The 23,593-nt window shown below is 47.8% G+C and overlaps 1 protein-coding gene across 2 annotated transcripts in view; it reads left to right on the top strand.

Annotated features, from left to right (window-relative positions):
• The window catches only part of LOC124718993, a 661,726-nt gene that overhangs the window by 366,281 nt on the left and 271,852 nt on the right, over positions 1–23,593 (top strand). For both annotated transcript variants that reach the window (XM_047244663.1, XM_047244664.1), the window contains exon 3: positions 19,021–19,052. In XM_047244663.1, the coding sequence (XP_047100619.1) occupies positions 19,021–19,052 (32 nt within the window). The remainder of the gene's footprint in view (positions 1–19,020; positions 19,053–23,593) is intronic.

Below are 23,593 nucleotides of genomic sequence, written 5' to 3' on the forward strand. Positions count from 1 at the left end.
AAACTTTTTTTACATTATAAAAGAGAGACTTTAAAGATAAGCTTGTACACAGTACAACAGAAAAATATCTTGAGAAAACTTGAAATATCTTGTCGGCTGAAGGCCCAAACAATTACTCAAGAATAATTAAAGACAAATATAAGATAAACATTTACAGAACACGGCTGAAGGCCGTTTCAAGAATTCAAGATAATTAAACAGAAACCTTACATGAAAGGATTCAGATACTATAGCCACAGATTCTGAAACAAACACGGCTGAAGGCCTAAGTACAGAGCAACAAGAATTTTAAATGAAACACGGCTGAAGGCCATATACTAAACATGAAACAGACAATATTAATATACTGCTGAAGTCCTGGCACAGTACCTGCGACCAAATAAAATGACAATCACAAAGACCGAACAGTGGTGCTCAGAAGTGTTCCAAGGGTCGGCCTGGGGAGGAAATACTAACCACAGTTTAGGTGAGACAGACAGCCAAGAGTAACACTAAACAGTAGGGTGGCAACAATACCTAGGGACGGCTGAGGAACCAACCATCAGCCTAATCAATTCCACCTCACACACTCCTTGCTCTGTTTCAACCGACCGATTGAATACTCCAGTACGCAGACAGCATTCACCTGCTTAATGGAAATCACGAAAGCTGCTCACAGTTCCACGTAAACACCACCAAGAACACGGTTAATCCTACAACCAATCACCGTGAAACAACAACGAAAAATGGCAAGTGTCACGCGCGTGGGCGCACCCCCCCGCCCCCCACATATATATGAGTCACCTAACGTTACCGCTGGATATATGTTATGTTGTAAACCACATCAAATACTGACGAACCGATTCCACAGATCCATACAAAAATGCACGGAAGTATGTTTTTTAACACAAACCTACGTTTTTTTAAATGGAACCACGTTAGTTTTGTTAGCACATCTGAACATATAAACAAATACGTAATCAGTGCCGTTTGTTGCATTGTAAAATGTTAATTACATCCGGAGATATTGTAACCTAAAGTTGACGCTTGAAACCTCCGACGTTCAGTTGCGTGTTGTAACAAACACGGGCCAAGATCGGCGAGCAGCATCTGCAGGGACATGTTTACGATGACGACCGTGTTTACGAGTGTGGCTGTAGTGCACTGTTGTGGTTTGGTCTAGCTGTCGCAGTGTCCGCATGTAGCGCTTGCTGGTATTGTTATTCTGCATTCGTCTCCGCACGCAGACCAACTGTAGTACACCGTGTTACCAGACGTCTGTGATAGTGTAGTGTTGTAGGAACTGTGACCATGGTGTATTCGAACTCTGAAAAGGCGGAGATGATACTCATCTATGGCGACTGTCGACGAAATGCAGCTGAAGCCCGCAGTGTGAATGCAGAACGGTACCCGGACAGAGAGCATCCAACGTGCCGCACATTGCAAAACATCTACCGCCAACTGTATGCAACAGGTATGGTCGTAGCACGCAAGCGGGTCCGTAACAGACCCGTCAGAGGAGAAGCGGGTGCAGTTGGTGTGTTAGCTGCTGTTGCCATGAACCCGCACATGAGTGCACGGGACATTGCGAGAGCCAGTGGACTGAGTCAAAGTAGTGTCATGCGCATACCGCATCGTCACCGCTTTCACCCGTTTCATGTGTCGCTACATCAGCAATTACATGGTGATGACTTTAATCATCGAGTGCAATTCTGTCAATGGGCATTAACAGAGAATGCGTTGCAGTTCTACCTGTTTACCGATGAAGCGGGTTTCACAAACCACGGGGCAGTGAATCTACGGAACATTTGATGTGGTTTACGAAATACACTCCTGGAAATGGAAAAAAGAACACATTGACACCGGTGTATCAGACCCACCATACTTGCTCCGGACACTGCGAGAGGGCTGTACAAGCAATGATCACACGCACGGCACAGCGGACACACCAGGAACCGCGGTGTTGGCCGTCGAATGGCGCTAGCTGCGCAGCATTTGTGCACCGCCGCCGTCAGTGTCAGCCAGTTTGCCGTGGCATACGGAGCTCCATCGCAGTCTTTAACACTGGTAGCATGCCGCGACAGCGTGGACGTGAACCGTATGTGCAGTTGACGGACTTTGAGCGAGGGCGTATAGTGGGCATGCGGGAGGCCGGGTGGACGTACCGCCGAATTGCTCAACACGTGGGGCGTGAGGTCTCCACAGTACATCGATGTTGTCGCCAGTGGTCGGCGGAAGGTGCACGTGCCCGTCGACCTGGGACCGGACCGCAGCGACGCACGGATGCACGCCAAGACCGTAGGATCCTACGCAGTGCCGTAGGGGACCGCACCGCCACTTCCCAGCAAATTAGGGACACTGTTGCTCCTGGGGTATCGGCGAGGACCATTTGCAACCGTCTCCATGAAGCTGGGCTACGGTCTCGCACACCGTTAGGCCGTCTTCCGCTCACGCCCCAACATCGTGCAGCCCGCCTCCAGTGGTGTCGCGACAGGCGTGAATGGAGGGACGAATGGAGACGTGTCGTCTTCAGCGATGAGAGTCGCTTCTGCCTTGGTGCCAATGATGGTCGTATGCGTGTTTGGCGCCGTGCAGGTGAGCGCCACAATCAGGACTGCATACGACCGAGGCACACAGGGCCAACACCCGGCATCATGGTGTGGGGAGCGATCTCCTACACTGGCCGTACACCACTGGTGATCGTCGAGGGGACACTGAATAGTGCACGGTACATCCAAACCGTCATCGAACCCATCGTTCTACCATTCCTAGACCGGCAAGGGAACTTGCTGTTCCAACAGGACAATGCACGTCCGCATGTATCCCGTGCCACCCAACGTGCTCTAGAAGGTGTAAGTCAACTACCCTGGCCAGCAAGATCTCCGGATCTGTCCCCCATTGAGCATGTTTGGGACTGGATGAAGCGTCGTCTCACGCGGTCTGCACGTCCAGCACGAACGCTGGTCCAACTGAGGCGCCAGGTGGAAATGGCATGGCAAGCCGTTCCACAGGACTACATCCAGCATCTCTACGATCGTCTCCATGGGAGAATAGCAGCCTGCATTGCTGCAAAAGGTGGATATACACTGTACTAGTGCCGACATTGTGCATGCTCTGTTGCCTGTGTCTATGTGCCTGTGGTTCTGTCAGTGTGATCATGTGATGTATCTGACCCCAGGAATGTGTCAATAAAGTTTCCCCTTCCTGGGACAATGAATTCACGGTGTTCTTATTTCAATTTCCAGGAGTGTATATCCAGCGGTAACGTTAGGTGACTCACCCTGTATATAAGTTTCCACAAGCGGTCGACGACCAAATACACGTCCGATGAGGCGACCGACCGAACGACCAACCCAGGTCATTCCACTGAAGTTACGTGTGTTGCCAACGGTCGGACGAGTCTTGGCTATCCGAAGCTGATTGCAGCTCCAACCCGACTCAACTCGCTGTCTGTTAGGATCCGGGCACACTAGCTCGGACTGAACCATGCAGAGGTAACTCTTACGTATTGGCCACGACATCTCTGCACAATGAAGGAACGGACCCACGTCTACTGACGAGGCCCAGCAACGGTCAAAAGACCAAACACACGTCGCCCGATGAGATGACAAACCGAACGACCAACCAAAGGTCGTCCCACTCCAGTGTTCTTTCGTCGGACAGTTCATGTGTGTCGCCAGCGGTCGGCGGGCACTGGCTGTCCGCACCTTACTGGCCGTCCGTCCTCGACTTCACTGTTGCTGTGTCCCGACTGAACTCCGTGCCCGATAAGTGCTGCTGCTGCCACTCACGGGGAGGTAAGGCAGGAAGTTAGCGACGCCAGAGAATGGAATAAGAAAACGAGGCGGCAGTACGGTAAGAGAAGATGACAAACCATAAACGGGATGGACACGAGCCGCGCACGGTTCGGAGCCTGACTTCTACAAGGTGTGGTTCATGGAAGACGGAGCTCGACCCGATCGAAGCAGGGGACTGCTGGATGTCCTGAAGGAGCAGTTTGGGGACCGCATTCTGGCTCTGGGGTACCCAGAGGCCAATAGCATGGGTTTCGATTGGCCGCCATATTCCCCTGGATCCGAACACAAGGGACGCTTTTTTGTGGGGTTGTACTAAAGATCGTGTACAGCAATAACTCCAAAACCATTGCTGGGCGGAAAACAGCCATTCAGAAGGTCATCATCACCGATATTCGGACACTTCAGCGGGTCATGAAGAAATTCGCCATTCATCTGCGCCACAACATCGATAATGATGGCAGACATATCGAACATAACCTAAATCCGAACATCTAGTGTCGTGAATCAAGTGTTTGTAGCCAATTTAGGTTTTTTTCATATAGTTCAATAAATTGTCACCCTGTACGCTATTCATACTTCCACCTGGTCTTTTTCTCAGTTTTTCCAAAACAGTCATGTAGGAAGAATTGCTGGTGACGACGATTGCGCTATGTGCTCTTAAACTGAAGAAGAAAACAGTCCACATCCCCTTCAAGATGTACCTGGGTTAGGTTACTGAACAGAGGGAGAATCTACCATGTGAATTTTCTCCGAGAACTACAGCGGGAGCAAGATGATTGGTGCACCTACTTGCCTCTGGACTTAGAAACGTGCTGTAAACTGTTAACGCTTCTAACCTCACACGCTGAAAAAGAGGAGTGAAATTATAATGAAATCCAGACCTTTAGCTGCTTACAGGCGTTGATAAGTATCAACGGGGACAGTTGAAAATGAATATGGTGGGCAGGGGCACTACAAATGTAGTGTCTGCACAGAAAGTTGGAAAGTGTGGGTGTCACGGGGAGCGTGCAGGGATAAGTCCCTGCAGTCGCACTGTCCTCTGTGCCCTCGATGGCTCAGTCGGATAGAGCGTCTGCCATGTAAGCCGGGGGTACCGGGTTGGAGTCCCAGTCAGCGCACACATTTTTCAGCTGTCCCTGTTGATAATTATCAACGCCTGTAAACAGCTAAAGGTCTGGATTTAATTATAATTTCATTTTTTCGAGAGCTACAAGATCACCAATGGTATCTGTACAGATACCAGCTTCATGTAGAAAAAGACGAGTGTCATAAGGATGGCCATCAGCCCCCTAGAGAAACTAACCGCAATATTAAGCCTTTTAGTGACTGGCTGGCGCTACAAACACATTGAATTGCCTAACTTTGTTTGAGAGACGCAATAAGTAATTGTTGCTGGCCACGAAAATTAAAAGTGATTTTTGTTGCTTAACTCCTTTTCATTCCAGCTGGATCCCCTAGCGTTACTGAGAGTAGAATGGCAGCAGAGCAGAGCAGAGCTAGAGCGATAATAGTGACGTGGGTTTACAGGCATAGACTTGTCGGCAGTTTTGCGTGTACACAAAGCTCCAGCACAACAGTCTTTTTGCGAATTTGTCAAACTTCATTCAGTTCATGCAAGACTGTCAAGTTTCCAACCACAATCTAGCATGCTCATGCAAGGCTGACGACAAAACGTAACGTGTAGACCAGGCTTTAGTCAGAGTTTAAGCTCGATACAGCCATCACGTGATTTTTGAGAGCGCCATCAGTGGAGATGTGTTTGTGTTGCGTATTACGAGAATGGGACAGCGAAATTTAGAGCAATGTTATGCAATCAAATTTTGTGTTAAACTTGGAAAATCTACGAGAGCATAAGTTTATCGACGGCGCAAATCGTTTTTGGGTCCGCCCCTGGTAGTTGAATGGTCTGCGTCACGGATTGACAATCCTCTGGGCCCGGGTTCGATTCCCGGCTGGGTCGGGGAATTTTCTCCGCCCAGGGACTGGGTGTTGTGCTGCCATCATCATCATCATCATCATCATCATCATCATCATCATCATCATCGGCAGCAGGTCGCCGAAGTGACGTCAAATTGACAGACCGGCAGGCCGAGAACAGGTTGAAGATGAATCTCGCCCAGCGAGACTTTCAGTTTCAGAAACCGACAAGACACCGAACGTGTGTGTCGTCTTTCGAGGTCAGACTGACGTTTAACAATAAAGATGATGGGTGACCTGTTAAATACTTCCATTGTACATCGAATTTTGACCAAAGATTTGCATATGAGAAAGATTTGTGACAAAATGGCCTAAATGGTGCCGAAAAACCTCTGGGTTGAGCAGAAAGACAACCGAAGAAACGTGTATGTTAATATTCTTGAAAGAATTACCAATGACCACGAATAGGTCAGCAGTGTGATCACAGGTGATGAATCCTGGATTTTTGAGGACGATCCTGAGACGAAGCGGCAAAGTGCGGAGTGGCGCACAGAGACTACAGGTTAGGTTAGTACTTCTCAACCGAAATACGTCGAATGAGCAGATAAAAGATAAACGTAATAGTGATTTGACGTATTGACAAGAGTATCGTGCATAAAGGATCTGTTGATCTAGGACAAACTGTCAGGGAAGTTTTTTACAGACATGTCCCCTCAAACGGTCAGGAAAAGAATGAATCGACTGGACTGGATATTGCAGAAAAGTGGATGCTGCTATCACGACAACTCCCATTGTCACGCATCCACTATCATCACAGAATTTTTGATTTCGAAAGGCATTACTCTAGTTCCACAGTCCCCTATTCATCTGATCCGAGTGCCTGAGACACTTTCCCGAAATTGAAAAATGGGTTAAACGGATGTCATTTTGGGACTGGAGAACATTCGAAAGAATGACCATAACAGTTGAAGCCTTTCAGTGCTGCTGCCAAGACTGGGAACGACGACTCCGGCAGCGTACAGCTGTCGAATGCAAATACTTTGAAGGGGACAATGTTGCTGTTTGAAAAAAAGTAAGAGCTTTCGCTGGCAGAAAAGAAGTCTCACTACTTTACAGTTCCGCACTGTCGCCTGATAAACAAAGTAAGAGCCTACGGAATATCAGACCAGCTGTGTGGCTGGATTGAAGAGTTTTTAGCAAACAGAACACAGCATGTTGTTATCAATGGAGAGACGTCTACAGACGTTAAAGTAACCTCTGGCGTGCCACAGGGGAGTGTTATGGGACCGTTGCTTTTCACAATATATACAAATGACCTAGTAGATAGTGTCGGAAGTTCCATGCGGCTTTTCGCGGATGATGCTGTAGTATACAGAGAAGTTGCAGCATTAGAAAATTGTAGCGAAATGCAGGAAGATCTGCAGCGGATAGGCACTTGGTGCAGGGAGTGGCAACTGACCCTTAACATAGACAAATGTAATGTATTGCGAATACATAGAAAGAAGGATCCTTTATTGTATGATTATATGATAGCGGAACAAACACTGGTAGCAGTTACTTCTGTAAAATATCTGGGAGTATGCGTGCGGAACGATTTGAAGTGGAATGATCATATAAAACTAATTGTTGGTAAGGCGGGTACCAGGTTGAGATTCATTGGGAGAGTCCTTAGAAAATGTAGTCCATCAACAAAGGAGGTGGCTTACAAAACACTCGTTCGACCTATACTTGAGTATTGCTCATCAGTGTGGGATCCGTACCAGATCGGGTTGACGGAGGAGATAGAGAAGATCCAAAGAAGAGCGGCGCGTTTCGTCACAGGGTTATTTGGTAAGCGTGATAGCGTTACGGAGATGTTTAGCAAACTCAAGTGGCAGACTCTGCAAGAGAGGCGCTCTGCATCGCGGTGTAGCTTGCTCGCCAGGTTTCGAGAGGGTGCGTTTCAGGATGAGGTATCGAATATATTGCTTCCCCCTACTTATACCTCCCGAGGAGATCACGAATGTAAAATTAGAGAGATTAGAGCGCGCACGGAGGCTTTCAGACAGTCGTTCTTCCCGCTAACCATACGCGACTGGAACAGGAAAGGGAGGTAATGACAGTGGCACGTAAAGTGCCCTCCGCCACACACCGTTGGGTGGCTTGCGGAGTATAAATGTAGATGTAGATGTACTTTTCTCACACACCTCGTGCACTGCACAACACAATTAAAGTATTACTTTTTCGAAACCCGGTAATTGTATCCCATTGTGACGTAGAAGATTCAGATTTGCTTCAAAGGTGACTGAGGACATCCTTTGTAATGTTACATACGCGTGGTGCTGTGCGAAGCTCACAGGGGCTCCGCAATGTTTCATACAGCAAGGTGTCTACATTCGCGCAGTAAACAAGACAAAGCTTGGAAGTTCATCTGTGTAAGATGACTTTGTCATGTTAAATTGCAACAAATTTCACCACAATCGTACCAAACTCCACTGCGGACATGAGACACCGTATTCACACCGCCTCTTACACACATTTCACCCCTTCTTGACGCATCTGCAAAGGAGGTCAGCGAAACGTCACCTGGCGTTAAAATTCTTATGAGTGGCTCAGAAAGACATTTCAGACTCACCACCGCTCAGAACTGAAAAGTTCTGGTATAAAGGGCGTCAATAAAACGACACTACCATATGGAACGTCGACTCCCACACGTTTCATAGTGGAAACTGATACTTTGCAATGCGAAGAGCAACATAACGACATTCTTGACAGCCTTTGATAGTGCTGGAAACCCTAGGACGATCCAACCCTGTCTGTAGTCTGAGAATTCTGTGACATAGTCCCAAGCGCCTGCCGGCAGGCAATCCCACGACACCCCAGTGATTCTGCATGCCTGCTAAGAAGTGCTAGAACAGCGGTTTGGCGGTGCCCTCGGCGTTGCGTTTCCTCGACCCAGTACACCACTGTGGCGTTCGCCTAGCGACAGGAGCTTTTAGAACGAGTCCAGTGACGAGTGTCCTGGTGGAGGCCGGAATTCCTCCGTTGCGGATCCGACGTGCACAACTGCTCGCCAGTTATGTTGCACACATTCATAGTTCTCCTGAGCATCCGAACTACCGTCTCCTTTTCCCACCCACGGCAGTTCATCTCCAGCACCGGCGGCCCAGGTCAGGGCTCACCATTGCGGTTCGCTTGCGATCCCTTCTCTCCGAACTGGAGTCCTCCCCTTTACCAAATCTACTTGAGGTCCATTAACGGACTCCTCCATGGTGTGTGCCTCGACCGAAGCTTCGTCTGGACCTTTTGCATGGCCCTAAGCACTCAGTTAACCCCACCGCTCTCCGCTGTCACACTCGATTCTTGACGTGTTCTGGGGCTCTTAAGTTGTTTACACCGACGGCTCGATGGCTGATGGTAATGTTGGCTTCGCCTATGTCCACGGAAGCCGTATTGAACAGCATTCCTCGTCCGCTGGCTCCAGTGTATTCACTGCAGAGCTTGTCACCATATCACGTGCACTTTGGTATTCCCGTTCCTATTCTGGTCAGTCGTTTCTTCTCTGTTGTGACTCCTTGAGCAGCTTAGAAGCTATAGACCAGTGCTACCCTCGCCATCTTTTGGTAGCGACCATCCAGGAGTCCATCTATGAACTGGAACCGTCCAGTCGCTCAGTGGCGCTTGTGTGGACCCCAGCACACATCGGAATCCAAGGCAACGAACTTGCTGACAGGCTGGCCAAACAGGCTACGTGGAGATGGGCATCTCTGAAACTGACCTGCGTTCTGTCTTATGCCGCAAGATTTTCCAGCTTTGGGAGACGGAGTGGTGTAATGGTATGCACAGCAAACTGCGAGTCATTAAGGAGACTGCGACATTGTGGAAGTATTCCCTGTGTGCTTCTCACAGGGAATCAGTTGTCCTCTGTCTGCTTCACACTGGTCATACGTGGCTTACACATGGTTACCTCCTCCGTCGCAAGGACCCAACTCAGTGTCCCTGTGGCTCCCAAATGACAGTGGCCCACCTTTTGCTGGACTGCCCACTTTTAGCCGTTCTGCGGCGGACTTTTAACTCCCAGCACCCTACCTTCGGTGTTGGGTGACAGCGCGTCAACAGCAGCTTTAGTTTTACGTTTTATTCATGAGGGTGGGTTTTATCTTTAATGTTTCAGCGCATGTCATTTGTCCCTTTGAGGACTCCACCCTAGGCCTTTTAGGGTGGTCGTTTTAATATGTTGCAAAGTGGCTGGCTTCTCCTTTTTTATTCTCATGGTCAGCCAGCCATGGTAATCTGCATTCTTGTTTTTAATCTCTTCTCCTTGTTTCTTGCGTCTCTCTGTGGTTGTCCTGTTTTGTCCATTGTAGTGTTTGTTGCCCTTCTGTCGTTCTTCTGGTTTTTCCTTTCTCCTGTTATTGTGCCATACGTCTTTTTTATTTTCTTCTTTCCCTTCGGTGATTGTTCTACTGGGAACAAGGGACCGATGACCTCACAGTTTGGTCCCATCCCCCCCCCCCTCTTTTAAACCAACCAACCAACAGCTGCATAGCCCACTCCCAAGCATTTAGGCGCTCTTCAGGGATTCACTCCACACATTTTAAATAGATCAGCCATGGTGGATGCGTGATAATGTTTCAGTGTCACCCGACCCCCCTCCCCCCTCCCCCCTCCCCTCTCCCCACTCCCCTCTCCCCCCATCTCCCCACTCCCCTCTCCCCCCATCTCCCCTCTCCCCTCGATCCCCTCCCCTCTCCCCTCGATCCCCTCCCCTCTCCCCTCGATCCCCTCCCCCTCCCCTTGATCCCCTCCCCTCTCCCCTCGATCCCCTCCCCTCTCCCCTCGATCCCCTCCCCCTCCCCTCAATCCCCTCCCCTCCCCCCTCATCTCGCCTCGCCTCCCCTCCCCCCTCATCTCGCCTCGCTTCCCCTCCCCCCTCCCCTCCCCTCGCCTCCCCTCCCCACCACCCCTCCCTACGCCTCACCTCCCCTCCCTACGCCTCACCTCCCCACTCTCCTCACTTCCCCTCCCCCCTCCCCTCGCCTCCCCTCCCCCCTCACCCCGCCTCCCCCCTCACCTCCCTTCACTTCCCCTCCCCTCCCCTCACCTCCCCACCTCCCCTCCCATTACCTCCCATCCTCTCCCTCCCTTCCCCCCCCCCATGATTACGCTACAGGAGGATGGGAAACAGACGGGCTGGAAAAGCATAACCACAATTTGCTCATCTAGATCAAATCAAAATTAGCCGAATGCTTTTGAATGGTCCCTGTATACTAAAGCTAAAACTGCGGTCACACAGTCAGTGAAGCTGTTGATCCCCTCCGAGAGTGAGTGAACCTTTCTGGGGGTGTCAGCAGTGTCAAAGATCGTCAAGGACCTCGACATGTCGCTCACCACACTGCCAATTGTCTTTTACGACTGCGAAATCTGTGGGAATCAACGCCCCAAGGAAAGAGGTCGTTTCATTGACGCCTTTTACGCCACCTCCCTGAGGCGTTTTCGTGTCGATTCTGAGGAGTGCTGTTGGTGATTTCAGCGCTGGGTGTCGCGGTTCTGACCTCCATTGCGGAGGTGTCAAACTAAGGGGTGAAATGTGTGTAAGAGGGCGTGTGATGACCTTCTCAACGTGTGATACGTCCACGGAGGCGTTGGGTAGAGTTCTCGTGACGTTCGGTGTCAGCGCCACCTCATTAACCCACCTTACACCTCTCATGAACTTCCGAGCTGCGGCCTTTTTCCCGCACGTGTCTTTACCTTGCTGTTCGAAGAGTCGCCGAGCCCGAGGGAGGTGTCCCACTGGGTCACGCTTCTGCACCGTTACACAAGAACGTCGTAGGCACCTTTGAGCCAAATTTCAAACTTAGCAATTTATTTTCTATTTCATCGTATGGCTACGGCACCCTGCCGGGCAGACCGTTCGCCGGGTGCCACTTCAGCGACCTGAAGCCAATGAGGATGAAAGAATGATGATGATGACAGCACAGCACTCAGTCCCAGAAGATTGACAATCCGTCACGCTGACCATTCAGCCTCCGGGGGCGGAGTACTTAGCAATGAGAGACAACTACGAAAAGGTTATGCTTTAATTCGGGTCCTCAGTGTATTTTGTACTTCAAAGTTGGCTGTTAAATTGCTACGGTCAGTGTTTAATTTACTACTTTCAATTCATTTTGGCGTACTAGTTCTCGCAGAGTTGCTGAAATTAAGTTTCGGCTACAAATAGCATAGTTACCTTTGGCGCTGGGCTGAGAATCTTCGAGGTGGTCATCTTTGCGAGCTAGGTGAGCCGACCAAACAGGTCACAGCCCGCCTGCAGGGAACACTGGGTCATGGGTTTTAGTGGGCACACTTGTGTTCTACAGCGTACATGGAAAAGTACTTGCCGCGAGTTACTGGACAATGGTGTGATGTTGCAGGGAGTGCACGCTGCAGTCTGAATTCGTCAGTCGCTCACGTCGTAATGACGGTTCACGCTTAACACACTTCTTAATTCACGTCACGAAATTGCTGTAACTGTCACGTGCTGCACTGATGTCTCCCATCTGGTTATGATGTCTTTGTCAGGCGAGTATGTTGGGAGCCTATATATGAATCTACTTTATTTCCCCATAAGTCTTCTGACTGATTTGATGTGGTCCGCCCCGATTTCTTCTCCTGTGCCAACTTTTCGTCTCGGAATAACACTGGCACCCTATGTTCTCAATTGTTTCCTACACTACTGGCCATTAAAACTGCTACACCAAGAAAAAATGCAGATGATGAACAGGTATTTATTGTACAGACATGTGAATACATTTTCAGGCAATTTGGGTGCATAGATCCTGAGAAATCAGTATCCAGAACAACCACCTCTGGCCGTAATAACGGCCTTGATACGCCTGGGAATAGAGTCAAACAGAGCTTGGATGGCGTGTACAGGTACAGCTGCCCATGCAGCCTCAACAAGACACCACAGTTCATCAAGAGTAGTGACTGGCAAACTGTGACGAGCCAGTTTCTCGGCCACCATTGACCAGACGTTTTCAATTGGTGAGAGATCTTGAGAATGTGCTGGCCAGGGCAGCAGTCGAACATTTTCTGTATCCAGAAAGGCCCGTACAGGACCTGCAGCTTGTGGTTGTGCATTATCCTGCTGAAATGTAGGGTTTCGCAGGGATCGTATGAGAGCCATGGGTCGTAACACATATGAAATCTAACGTCCACTGTTCAAAGTGCCGTCAATGCGAACAAGAGGTGAGCGAGACGTGTAACCAATGACACCCAATACCATCACGCCGGGTGGTACGCCAGTATGGCGATGACGAATACACATTTCCAATGTGCGTTCACCGCGATGTTGCCAAACATAGATGCAACCATCATGATGCAAAACCTGGATCCATCCGAAAAAATGACGTTTTGCCCAGGTTCGTCGTTGAGTACACCATCGCAGGTGCTCCTGTGTGTGATGCAGCGTCAAGGGTAACCGCAGCCACGGTCTCCGAGTTGATAGTCAATGCTGCTGCAAACGCCGTCGAACTGTTCGTGCAGATGGTTGTTGTCTTGCAAACGTCCCCATCTGTTGACTCAGGGATCGAGACGTGGCTGCACGATCCGCTACAGCCATGCGGATAAGAGGTCTGCCATCTCGACTGCTAGTGATACGAGGCCGTTGGGATCCAGCACGGCGTTCCGTATTACCCTCCTGAAACCCACCGATTCCATATTCTGCTAACAGTCATTGGATCTCGACCAACGCGATCAGTAATATCCCGTGATACGATTTACCGCAATGGCGATAGGCTACAATCCGATCTTTATCGAAGTCGGAAACGTGGTGGTACGCATTTCTCCTCCTTACACGAGACATCACAACAACGTTTCACCAGGCAACGCCGGTCAACTGCTGTTTGTGTATGAGAAATCGGTTGGAAACTTTCCTCAAGTAGCACGTTGTAGGTGTCGCCACCGGCTCCAACCTTGTGTGAATGCTCTGAAAAGCAAATCATTTGCATATCACAGCATCTTCTTCCTGTCGGTTAAATTTCGTGTCTGTAGCACGTCATCCTCGTGGTATAGCAATTTTAATGGCCAGTAGTGTATATTTGTCCAATGAATGCCCGTTTATCATCAGCATTCCTTCTTTCTGTAGCAATGTTAACGGCCAGTAGTGTAGATGTATCCCAGTCTCCGTCTTCCTCTACAGTTTTTACCCTCTACAGCTCCCGCCAATACCGTGTAGTTACTCCGTGACGTCTCAACTGATGTGCTCTCATCCTGTCCCTTCTCCTTGTCAGTGTCCTGCATATATTCCTTTCATCTCTGGTTTTGCGGAAAACCACCTCCTTCCTTATCTCATCAGTCCACTTAATTTTCAACATTCTTCTGTAACAGCACAGCTCGAATGCTTCTATTCTCCTCTGTTCCGGTTTTCCCCACAGTCCATATCTCATTGCCATACAATGTTGTGTTCCAAGCGTACAATCTCAGAAAGTTCGTCCTCAAGATAAGTTTATGTCTGACACTAGTGCACTTCTCTTGGCCAGGAATGCCTTTCCACCAGTGCTAAACTGGGTTATCTTGCTGCCTAGGTAGCAAAATTCTTTCACTTCGTCTGCTACGATATCACTAATTTTGATGTTAATTTTCTCGCTATCATCATTAATACTGTTTCTCATTACTTTGGTCTTTTTCCAGTTTACTCCCTATCCACATTCTGTACTCTTTAGACTGTTGATTCCATTCAGCAGATCCTGTAATACTTCTTCACTTTCACTGAGGATAGCAATGTTATCAGCGAGTCTTAACATTGAGATCCTTTCACGTTGAATTTTAATCCCATTTTGAACGTTTCTTTTATTCCCGTCATTGCATCTTCGATTTATAGTTTAACAGTAGTGGAGAAAGGCTGCATCCCTGTCTTATGCCCTTTTTAATCCGACTACTTCATTCTTGGTCATCCACTCTTATTATTCCCTCTTGGCTGTTGTACATATTGTATATGACCCATCTCTCCCTATAGCTAACCCCTCCGTTTTTCAGAATTCCGAACATCTTGTGCCATTTTACATTGTCGAACGCTTTTCCCAGGTCGACAAACACTATGAACGTGATTTTTGAGAACATTTCTCTTGAAGAACGTGCCTTGACTTTTCTTCAATCTTGCTTCTATTATCAAGTACAGCGTCAGAACTGCCTCTCGGGTGCCTTTTTCTTTCGTAAACCACACTGATCGTCATCTAACACATCCACACATCCTCAGTTTTCTTTTCCATTCTTTCGTCCATTATTCTTGTCAGCAACTTGGGGTTTTTAAGCTGATTTTGCAATAATTGTCGCACTTTTCAGCTCTCTTGCTTTCTTGGCAATTGTGCTGCGGATGTTTTTCTGAAAGTTACATGATATATCGGCAGACTTTTACATTCTATATACCAACGTGAACAATCGTTTTGTTTCACTTTCCTCAATGATTTTAGAAGTTCTGATGGAGTGTTATCTATTCCTTCTGCCTTCTTTAAGTCTTCCAAAGCTGTTCTACATTCTAATTCTCATTTCCTATCTCTTCCCTGTCGACTCCTTTTTCTTCCTCTAACGCGTCATCAGATACGCTCTCCCCCTCAAAGAGGCCCTCAGTGAACTCTTACGACCTATCCGCTCACTCCTCTGCATTTAACAGTGGAATACCCCGCGCGGTCTTAGGCGCCTTGTCACGGTTCGCTAGGCTTCCCCAGTAGGAGGTTCGAGTCCTGCCTCGGGCATGGCTGTGCGTGTTGTCCTCAGCTTAAGTTAATTAAGTTAGATTAAGTAGTGTGTGAGCGTAGGGACTGGTGACCTGAGCAGTATGGTCCCATAAGATCCTACCACAAATTTCCAAAATTCACGTTACAGTGTGAATGTTACGGCCCTTGCTTTTTATTTCAACGAAGGTTGTTTTGACTATCTGTATGCTGAATCACTGCGTCCAACAATCGTTTCATCTACGATTTCTTCACAGTTTACATGTAGTTATTTCGCCTTAGTTTCGCCATATTTCCTGTTTATTTCATTTCTAAGTGACTTGTATTTATGTAAACCTGAAATTTTCCCCAACGTTTTTGAACTTAGTTCTGTCGTGCATCAACGGAAGAATTTCTTCAGTTACTTAGTATTAGTACACCTAATTAGCTATACAGTCAGTTTAGTGAAACTCCATATCATTAAACCTTTGTAAATTCTTTTCAATTTATATGGTTTGTAGTTCCTTTGATTTTTGATACGTTTTGACAGTAAGTGCCACGTGTTTTTTGGGCACCAGTAATGCATATGTTTTTGTGATCTACTTGCTTTTCTGAGACCAGTTACATGAATTCAGACATTCTTTACACTCATTCTTCTACACAAGCACTTTCCTATATAATTGAATTTAGTCGACTTACTCTCTATAGTTAGGTCCACCATAAGTTCATCTGGTTTGTATTATTTTGCTACCACCAACTGGTGGAATTTTTCGATTTTCTCATTGTAAGTTACATAAAAAACAGTAGTAATGACTAGAAGCATTATACTACGTATCTCAGCGAATGTTCTTTCAGTACATAAAGTGGGTTAGGTGCTGACCAGTATCACTGACATGCACTGCTTTGTTCTATAGAAAGTCGTGTAGTCAGTTCGCCGGGTGAAAGTCTTTCCATTTGATGCCACTTCGGCGACTTGCGCGGCGATGGGGATGAAATGATGATGATTAGGACAACACAAAACCCAGTCCCTGAGCGGAGAACATCTCCGACCCAGCCGGGAGTCGAACCCGGGCCCTCAGGATTGACATTCTGTCGCTCTGACCACTCAGCTACCGGCGGCGGACTCGATGTTTTATAACTGAGTGTTACTGTGGAAAGTGGTTCCATGTACCCATCTGCACTACAACCGTCTACAAGCCACGTTGTTTAACACACTTTTGTGATTGGTGAGATATCTGGTACGATTGGTCATATCCACTTAAATTCATTTTTCCTTTTGCTGTGCCCACAGCAGATCTCTGCGCTATAAAAAGTTAGAATTCACTGCCTACCTAATTTGCTACAAACTTTGTAGACAGCTCATGTTGCTGAAATTGAATGATGGATAAAAATATGTCAGGGAACATTTTTTAATTTGGGACATATTAACATTTACTTTCATAGATAATCCAAATCGCGTAGAAACAGAGCAGTAAGAATAACACGAGGGTTGCCCAATAAATAGCTGCCCAAAATCTCTTTTCTCGGAATGTATTTGTTCTTAAGAGCTAGAATTTGTTAGCAATATCAGTCAACATTGTTTTGACAGTACTATTTCTCTACATTGTCTCCATCACGTGGTGTGTCTTACACAAGCGTCGTGTAAGAGAATGTATCCTCTCTTTGCAAAACTATTGTCCTGCGTTCTTCGTCATGTTTTCATTGTATGAATTATGCTATTAACATCTTCAAAAGTTTGCCCGATGAAGAGATTCCTTAAGTGCCCCAAACAAATGGAAAATGTCACACCTGTGCCCCATGGTGGATGCGTTAGTGATGTTTAGCCCAGTTTCGGAATGTGTCCCCGGGTTCTGAGGTTGTCCAGAAACAAATTTAGAAAGGATCAGACGTACCGTTCTGTTCCGCCTCAGAAGTTCCAATGCCGTCTGTTAAAAAAGGATGGCTAATAATGCGTTTTCGGTTGGGATTAGGTACCAAAAAAATTTTATTACTTGTATTACCTTTCATTCATTGAACATGATGCTTTCACTTTATTTTGCATTTCTGTAGAACATCTGTAACTAACCGTACATTTAATTCTTTTCTAATGTCAATATGCTTTCCATGGCCTCGGAGCCCATCATGCAGAGGTGAAATCTCATTTGGACGATTAACTCTAATTTCGTCAGAGGTTAGAGGTCAGCTGTGGAATCCGCACAATAATAACGAGAGATAATGCTGGAAGCTGAAGTAATGAATTAAAATTTGTGCCACGGCCAGGAGTCAAAACCAGGTCGTCTTGCGTACTAAGCAGAAATGCTGACCATTACACCACCGCAGAACTATAGTCAACATTGCTGCACGAACTACCCAAGTCGAATGCCGCCCTCCCCCCCCCTCCCCCCTCCCCCTCACCCCCAAACTGCAATGCATATCTCCACATTTTCCCCACAAATTGTCACTGTTGCCAGGGCTCTGCGGCATTGGAATAGCACCCAAGCGTTGGACGTAATGGGGAAGTCCTGTACCACAGGTGACAGTATCGATCTTATCTGCTGACACCGTTACAGCGTGTATTTAAAGCAAACCTCATTTTCATCCTCATAGTGGCATCACTAGCGCCACTCTCATGCCATTGGCGCAAAATTGGAATATGCAGCGTGTTTCAGATGTGTAAACACGCCTATCAATTTTCATTAATGTCGCACAACTCTTCCCCGGTCTTACGATACTTTTTCCGTCAGGGTATACAGGGTGTTACAAAAAGGTACGGCCAAACTTTCAGGAAACATTCATCACACACAAATAAAGAAAAGATGTTATGTGGACATGTGTCCGGAAACGCTTAATTTCCATGTTAGAGCTCATTTTATTTTCGTCCACCTACGCTCAATGGAGCACGTTATCATGATTTCATACGGGATACTCTACCTGTGCTGCTAGAACATGTGCCTTTACAAGTACGACACAACATGTGGTTCATGCACGATGGAGCTCCTGCACATTTTAGTCGAAGTGTTCGTACGCTTCTCAACAACAGATTCGGTGACAGATGAATTGGTAGAGGCGGACCAATTCCATGGCCTCCACGCTCTCCTGACCTCAACCCTCTTGACTTTCATTTATGGGGGCATTTGAAAGCTCTTGTCTACGCAACCCCGGTACCAAATGTAGAGACTCTTCGTGCTCGCATTGTGGACGGCTGTGATACAATACGCCATTCTCCAGGGCTGCTTCAGCGCATCAGGGATTCCATGTGACGGAGGGTGGATGCATGTATCCTCGCTAACGGAGGACATTTTGAACATTTCCTGTAACAAACTGTTTGAAGTCACGCTGGTACGTTCTGTTGCTGTGTGTTTCCATTCCATGATTAATGTGATTCGAAGAGAAGTAATAAAATGAGTTCTAACATGGAAAGTAAGCGTTTCGGGACACATGTCCACATAAGATATTTTCTTTCTTTGTGTGTGAGGAATGTTTCCAGAAACTTTGGCCGTACCTTTTTGTAACACCCTGTATGTATTCTGAGAACGTATATGTCGAGAATGGCGTAATGACTTGTAACACTTCAGAGAGAGCTTGATGGCGCTGTCCTTCTCAAGATTAACAAATAAATAAATAAATAAGTACACAAAAATACAACAGTTTTCTAAAACCAATTATTTCTGTTTCAGGTGCAGAAACAGCCGAAGATCAACCGCAAGCGGTAAGTACAGCCACTTGGATTTCAGACTCAGATTTCGAGAGAAAACTTGTAGACGGTAATACGATTCTGTTCAACAGAGTTTGCTTCATTGCAGTGGACTGTCTGGGGTGGACGTGTGCTGACAAATGTTGTCAACACTGCTGAGGCCTGTGTACACGGAACAGGACGATTTTGTTTTGCTATAAGACTAGCGAGTGTGGGAGCAAAAATAATAAGATACACTCCTGGAAATTGAAATAAGAACACCGTGAATTCATTGTCCCAGGAAGGGGAAACTTTATTGACACATTCCTGGGGTCAGATACATCACATGATCACACTGACAGAACCACAGGCACATAGACACAGGCAACAGAGCATGCACAATGTCGGCACTAGTACAGTGTATATCCACCTTTCGCAGCAATGCAGGCTGCTATTCTCCCATGGAGACGATCGTAGAGATGCTGGGTGTGGTCCTGTGAAACGGCTTGCCATGCCATTTCCACCTGGCGCCTCAGTTGGACCAGCGTTCGTGCTGGACGTGCAGACCGCGTGAGACGACGCTTCATCCAGTCCCAAACATGCTCAATGGGGGACAGATCCGGAGATCTTGCTGGCCAGGGTAGCTGACTTACACCTTCTAGAGCACGTTGGGTGGCACGGGATACATGCGGACGTGCATTGTCCTGTTGGAACAGCAAGTTCCCTTGCCGGTCTAGGAATGGTAGAACGATGGGTTCGATGACGGTTTGGATGTACCGTGCACTATTCAGTGTCCCCTCGACGATCACCAGTGGTGTACGGCCAGTGTAGGAGATCGCTCCCCACACCATGATGCCGGGTGTTGGCCCTGTGTGCCTCGGTCGTATGCAGTCCTGATTGTGGCGCTCACCTGCACGGCGCCAAACACGCATACGACCATCATTGGCACCAAGGCAGAAGCGACTCTCATCGCTGAAGACGACACGTCTCCATTCGTCCCTCCATTCACGCCTGTCGCGACACCACTGGAGGCGGGCTGCACGATGTTGGGGCGTGAGCGGAAGACGGCCTAACGGTGTGCGGGACCGTAGCCCAGCTTCATGGAGACGGTTGCGAATGGTCCTCGCCGATATCCCAGGAGCAACAGTGTCCCTAATTTGCTGGGAAGTGGCGGTGCGGTCCCCTACGGCACTGCGTAGGATCCTACGGTCTTGGCGTGCATCCGTGCGTCGCTGCGGTCCGGTCCCAGGTCGACGGGCACGTGCACCTTCCGCCGACCACTGGCGACAACATCGATGTACTGTGGAGACCTCACGCCCCACGTGTTGAGCAATTCGGCGGTACGTCCGCCCGGCCTCCCGCATGCCCACTATACGCCCTCGCTCAAAGTCCGTCAACTGCACATACGGTTCACGTCGACGCTGTCGCGGCATGCTACCAGTGTTAAAGACTGCGATGGAGCTCCGTATGCCACGGCAAACTGGCTGACACTGACGGCGGCGGTGCACAAATGCTGCGCAGCTAGCGCCATTCGACGGCCAACACCGCGGTTCCTGGTGTGTCCGCTGCGCCGTGCGTGTGATCATTGCTTGTACAGCCCTCTCGCAGTGTCCGGAGCAAGTATGGTGGGTCTGACACACCGGTGTCAATGTGTTCTGTTTTCCATTTCCAGGAGTGTATTATTGGATAACGCATTTTGTATTTAATGTAACATAAAATAAGATCATCTTCAGAATAGTTTCAAGCGGATGTGTTGCATTTGTCTCAAAGTTACACGTATTTCTGAAGGCGTTTAACTTCAAGTGTTGCACCACGTGGAGCATTTTTCCTCGATTCAAGTCCGCCGGGCGGATTCGTGCCGGGGACCAGGCGCTCCTTCCCAGTCCGGAAAGCCGTGCGTTAGACCGAACGGCTAACCGGGCGGGCCGTATAGAAGTTGATTCGTGTATCGGGTGGGGAGCCATCAGGCGTTAGAGTGTTTGCCAAACACGATGAGGAGACACGTTACGTAGCGTGAGATGTAGGCAGGTCGTTTCAGAACTTTCAGAAACCACGGAGGACGCGACGTCTGGCGTACTGCTTCGATAAAAGCCTTCTTTGTGAGATTTAACACATAACATCCAGTGTCAGATTCCGAGCCACGGAAACGTATAATCTCCGACAAGTGCTGGGCACTCACAGAATGAAGTTCCCAGTCAGACTGCGACCACGAAGCACCGTCCAGGCAGCTCCAAGAAAAAGCTGAAATTTTTTGGGACCTTGCGTTTATAGGAATCCTACTCACACTGACTTGTATCTGCAGGCTGCCTGTCGTCACTATCCAGCTCAACGTAAGAGTATCTGTCATCTCGGACTCTGAGAGTTCGTCAGCCAATTGAGCCGATCTCGAAGTCAAATTTCTTCAGAATGGTTGTAGTGAAACACAGATCAAACGTGCATCGCGTGAGTGATGATAAAACCGAGGCGGCACAAAAGTCTTGTGTGTTTTTTCGCCTTACCCAGGGAGCATTACGAACAGGACTGGTTGTATTTTGTGGAAATATGACGTGAAGTGTGTGTTCCGATCACCATCTAAGATCCAGGGCCTTTTTGCGTTCCGGTCTGCGGAAGGCGGATGTCTACTGTACTCAGCTGCCGAGAATTCTTCCGGGTTGTAAGTCCGTTGTCCATGGAACTCTTCTGTCCCTGACGTTTCGTCCAAAGATACGGTGGGCATCTACATCTGCATACATACTCCGCAATCCACCATACGGTGCGTGGCGGAGGGTACCTCGTACCACAACTAGCATCTTCTCTCCCTGTTCCACTCCCAAACAGAACGAGGGAAGAATGGCAGCCTATATGCCTCTGTACGAGCCCTCTCTTATCGTTGCGGTCCTTCCGCGAAATATAAATTGGCGGCAGTAAATTGTACTGCAGTCAGCCTCAAATGCTGGTTCTCTAAATTTCCTCAGTAGCGATTCACGAAAAGAACGCCTCCTTTCCTCCAGAGACTCCCACCCGAGTTCCTGAAGCATTTCCGTAACACTCGCGTGATGATCAAACCTACCAGTAACAAATCTAGCAGCCCGCCTCTGAATTGCTTCTATGTCCTCCCTCAATCCGACCTGACAGGGATCCCAAACGCTCGAGCAGTACTCAAGAATAGGTCGTATTAGTGTTTTATAAGCGGTCACCTTTACAGATGAACCACATCTTCCAAAATTCTACCAATCAACCGAAGACGACTATCCGCCTTCCCCACAACTGCCATTACATGCTTGTCCCACTTCATATCGCTCTGCAATGTTACGCCCAAATATTTAATGGACGTGACTGTGTCAAGCGTTACACTACTAATGGAGTATTCAAACATAACGGGATTCTTTTTCCTATTCATCTGCATTAATTTACATTTATCTGCATTAATTTACATTTAACTGTATTTAGAGTTAGCTGCCATTCTTTACACCAATCACAAATCCTTCCAAGTCATCTTGTATCCTCCTACAGTCACTTAATGACAACACCTTCCCGTTCACCACAGCATCATCAGCAAACAGCTGCACATTGCTATCCACCCTATCCAAAAGATCATTTATGTAGATAGAACACAACAGCGGACCTGCCACACTTCCCTGGGGCACTCCAGATGATACCCTCACCTCCGATGAACACTCACCATCGAGGACAACGTAATAGATTCTGTTACTTAAGAAGTTTCGAGCCACTCACATATTTGGGAATCAATCCCATATGCTAGTACCTTAGTTAGGAGTGTGCAGTGGGGCACCGAGCCAAACGCTTTCCGGAAGTCAAGGAATATAGCATCCGTTCGATACCCTTCATCCATGGTTCGCAAGATATCATGTGAAAAAAGGGCGAGTTGCGTTTCGAAGGAGCGATGCTTTCTAAAGCCGTGCTGATGCATGGACAGCAACTTCTCTGTCTCAAGGAAATTCATTATATTCGAACTGAGAATATGTTCGAGAATCCTGCAACAAAGCGATGTTAAGGATATTGGTCTGTAATTTTGAGGATCCGTCCGTCTACCCTTCTTATATACAGGCATCACCTGCGTTTTTTTCCAGTCGCTCGGGACTTTACGTTGGGCAAGAGATTCGCGATGAATGCAAGCTAAGTAAGGAGCCAACGCAGTAGAGTTTTTTTTTTGTCATCAGTCTACTGACTGGTTTGATGCGGCCCGCTACGAATTCCTTTCCTGTGCCAACCTCTTCATCTCAGAGTAGCACTTGCAACCTACGTTCTCAATTATTTGCTTGACGTATTCCTCTACAGTTTTTGCCCTCTACAGCTCCCTCCAGTACCATGGAAGTCATTCCCTCATGTCTTAGCAGATGTCCTATCATCCTGTCCTTTCTCATTATCAGTGTTTCCCACATATTCCTTTCCTCTCCGATTCTGCGTAGAACCTCCTCATTCCTTATCAGTCCACCTAATTTTCAATATTCGTCTATAGCACCACATCTCAAATGCTTCGATTCTCTTCTGTTCCGGTTTTCCCACAGTCCATGTTTCACCACCATACAATGCTGTACTCCAGACGTACATCCTCAGAAATTTCTTCCTCAAATTAA

Source organism: Schistocerca piceifrons, chromosome 10 (genome assembly GCF_021461385.2).
Source record: "Schistocerca piceifrons isolate TAMUIC-IGC-003096 chromosome 10, iqSchPice1.1, whole genome shotgun sequence".
Classification (NCBI taxonomy): domain Eukaryota; kingdom Metazoa; phylum Arthropoda; class Insecta; order Orthoptera; family Acrididae; genus Schistocerca; species Schistocerca piceifrons.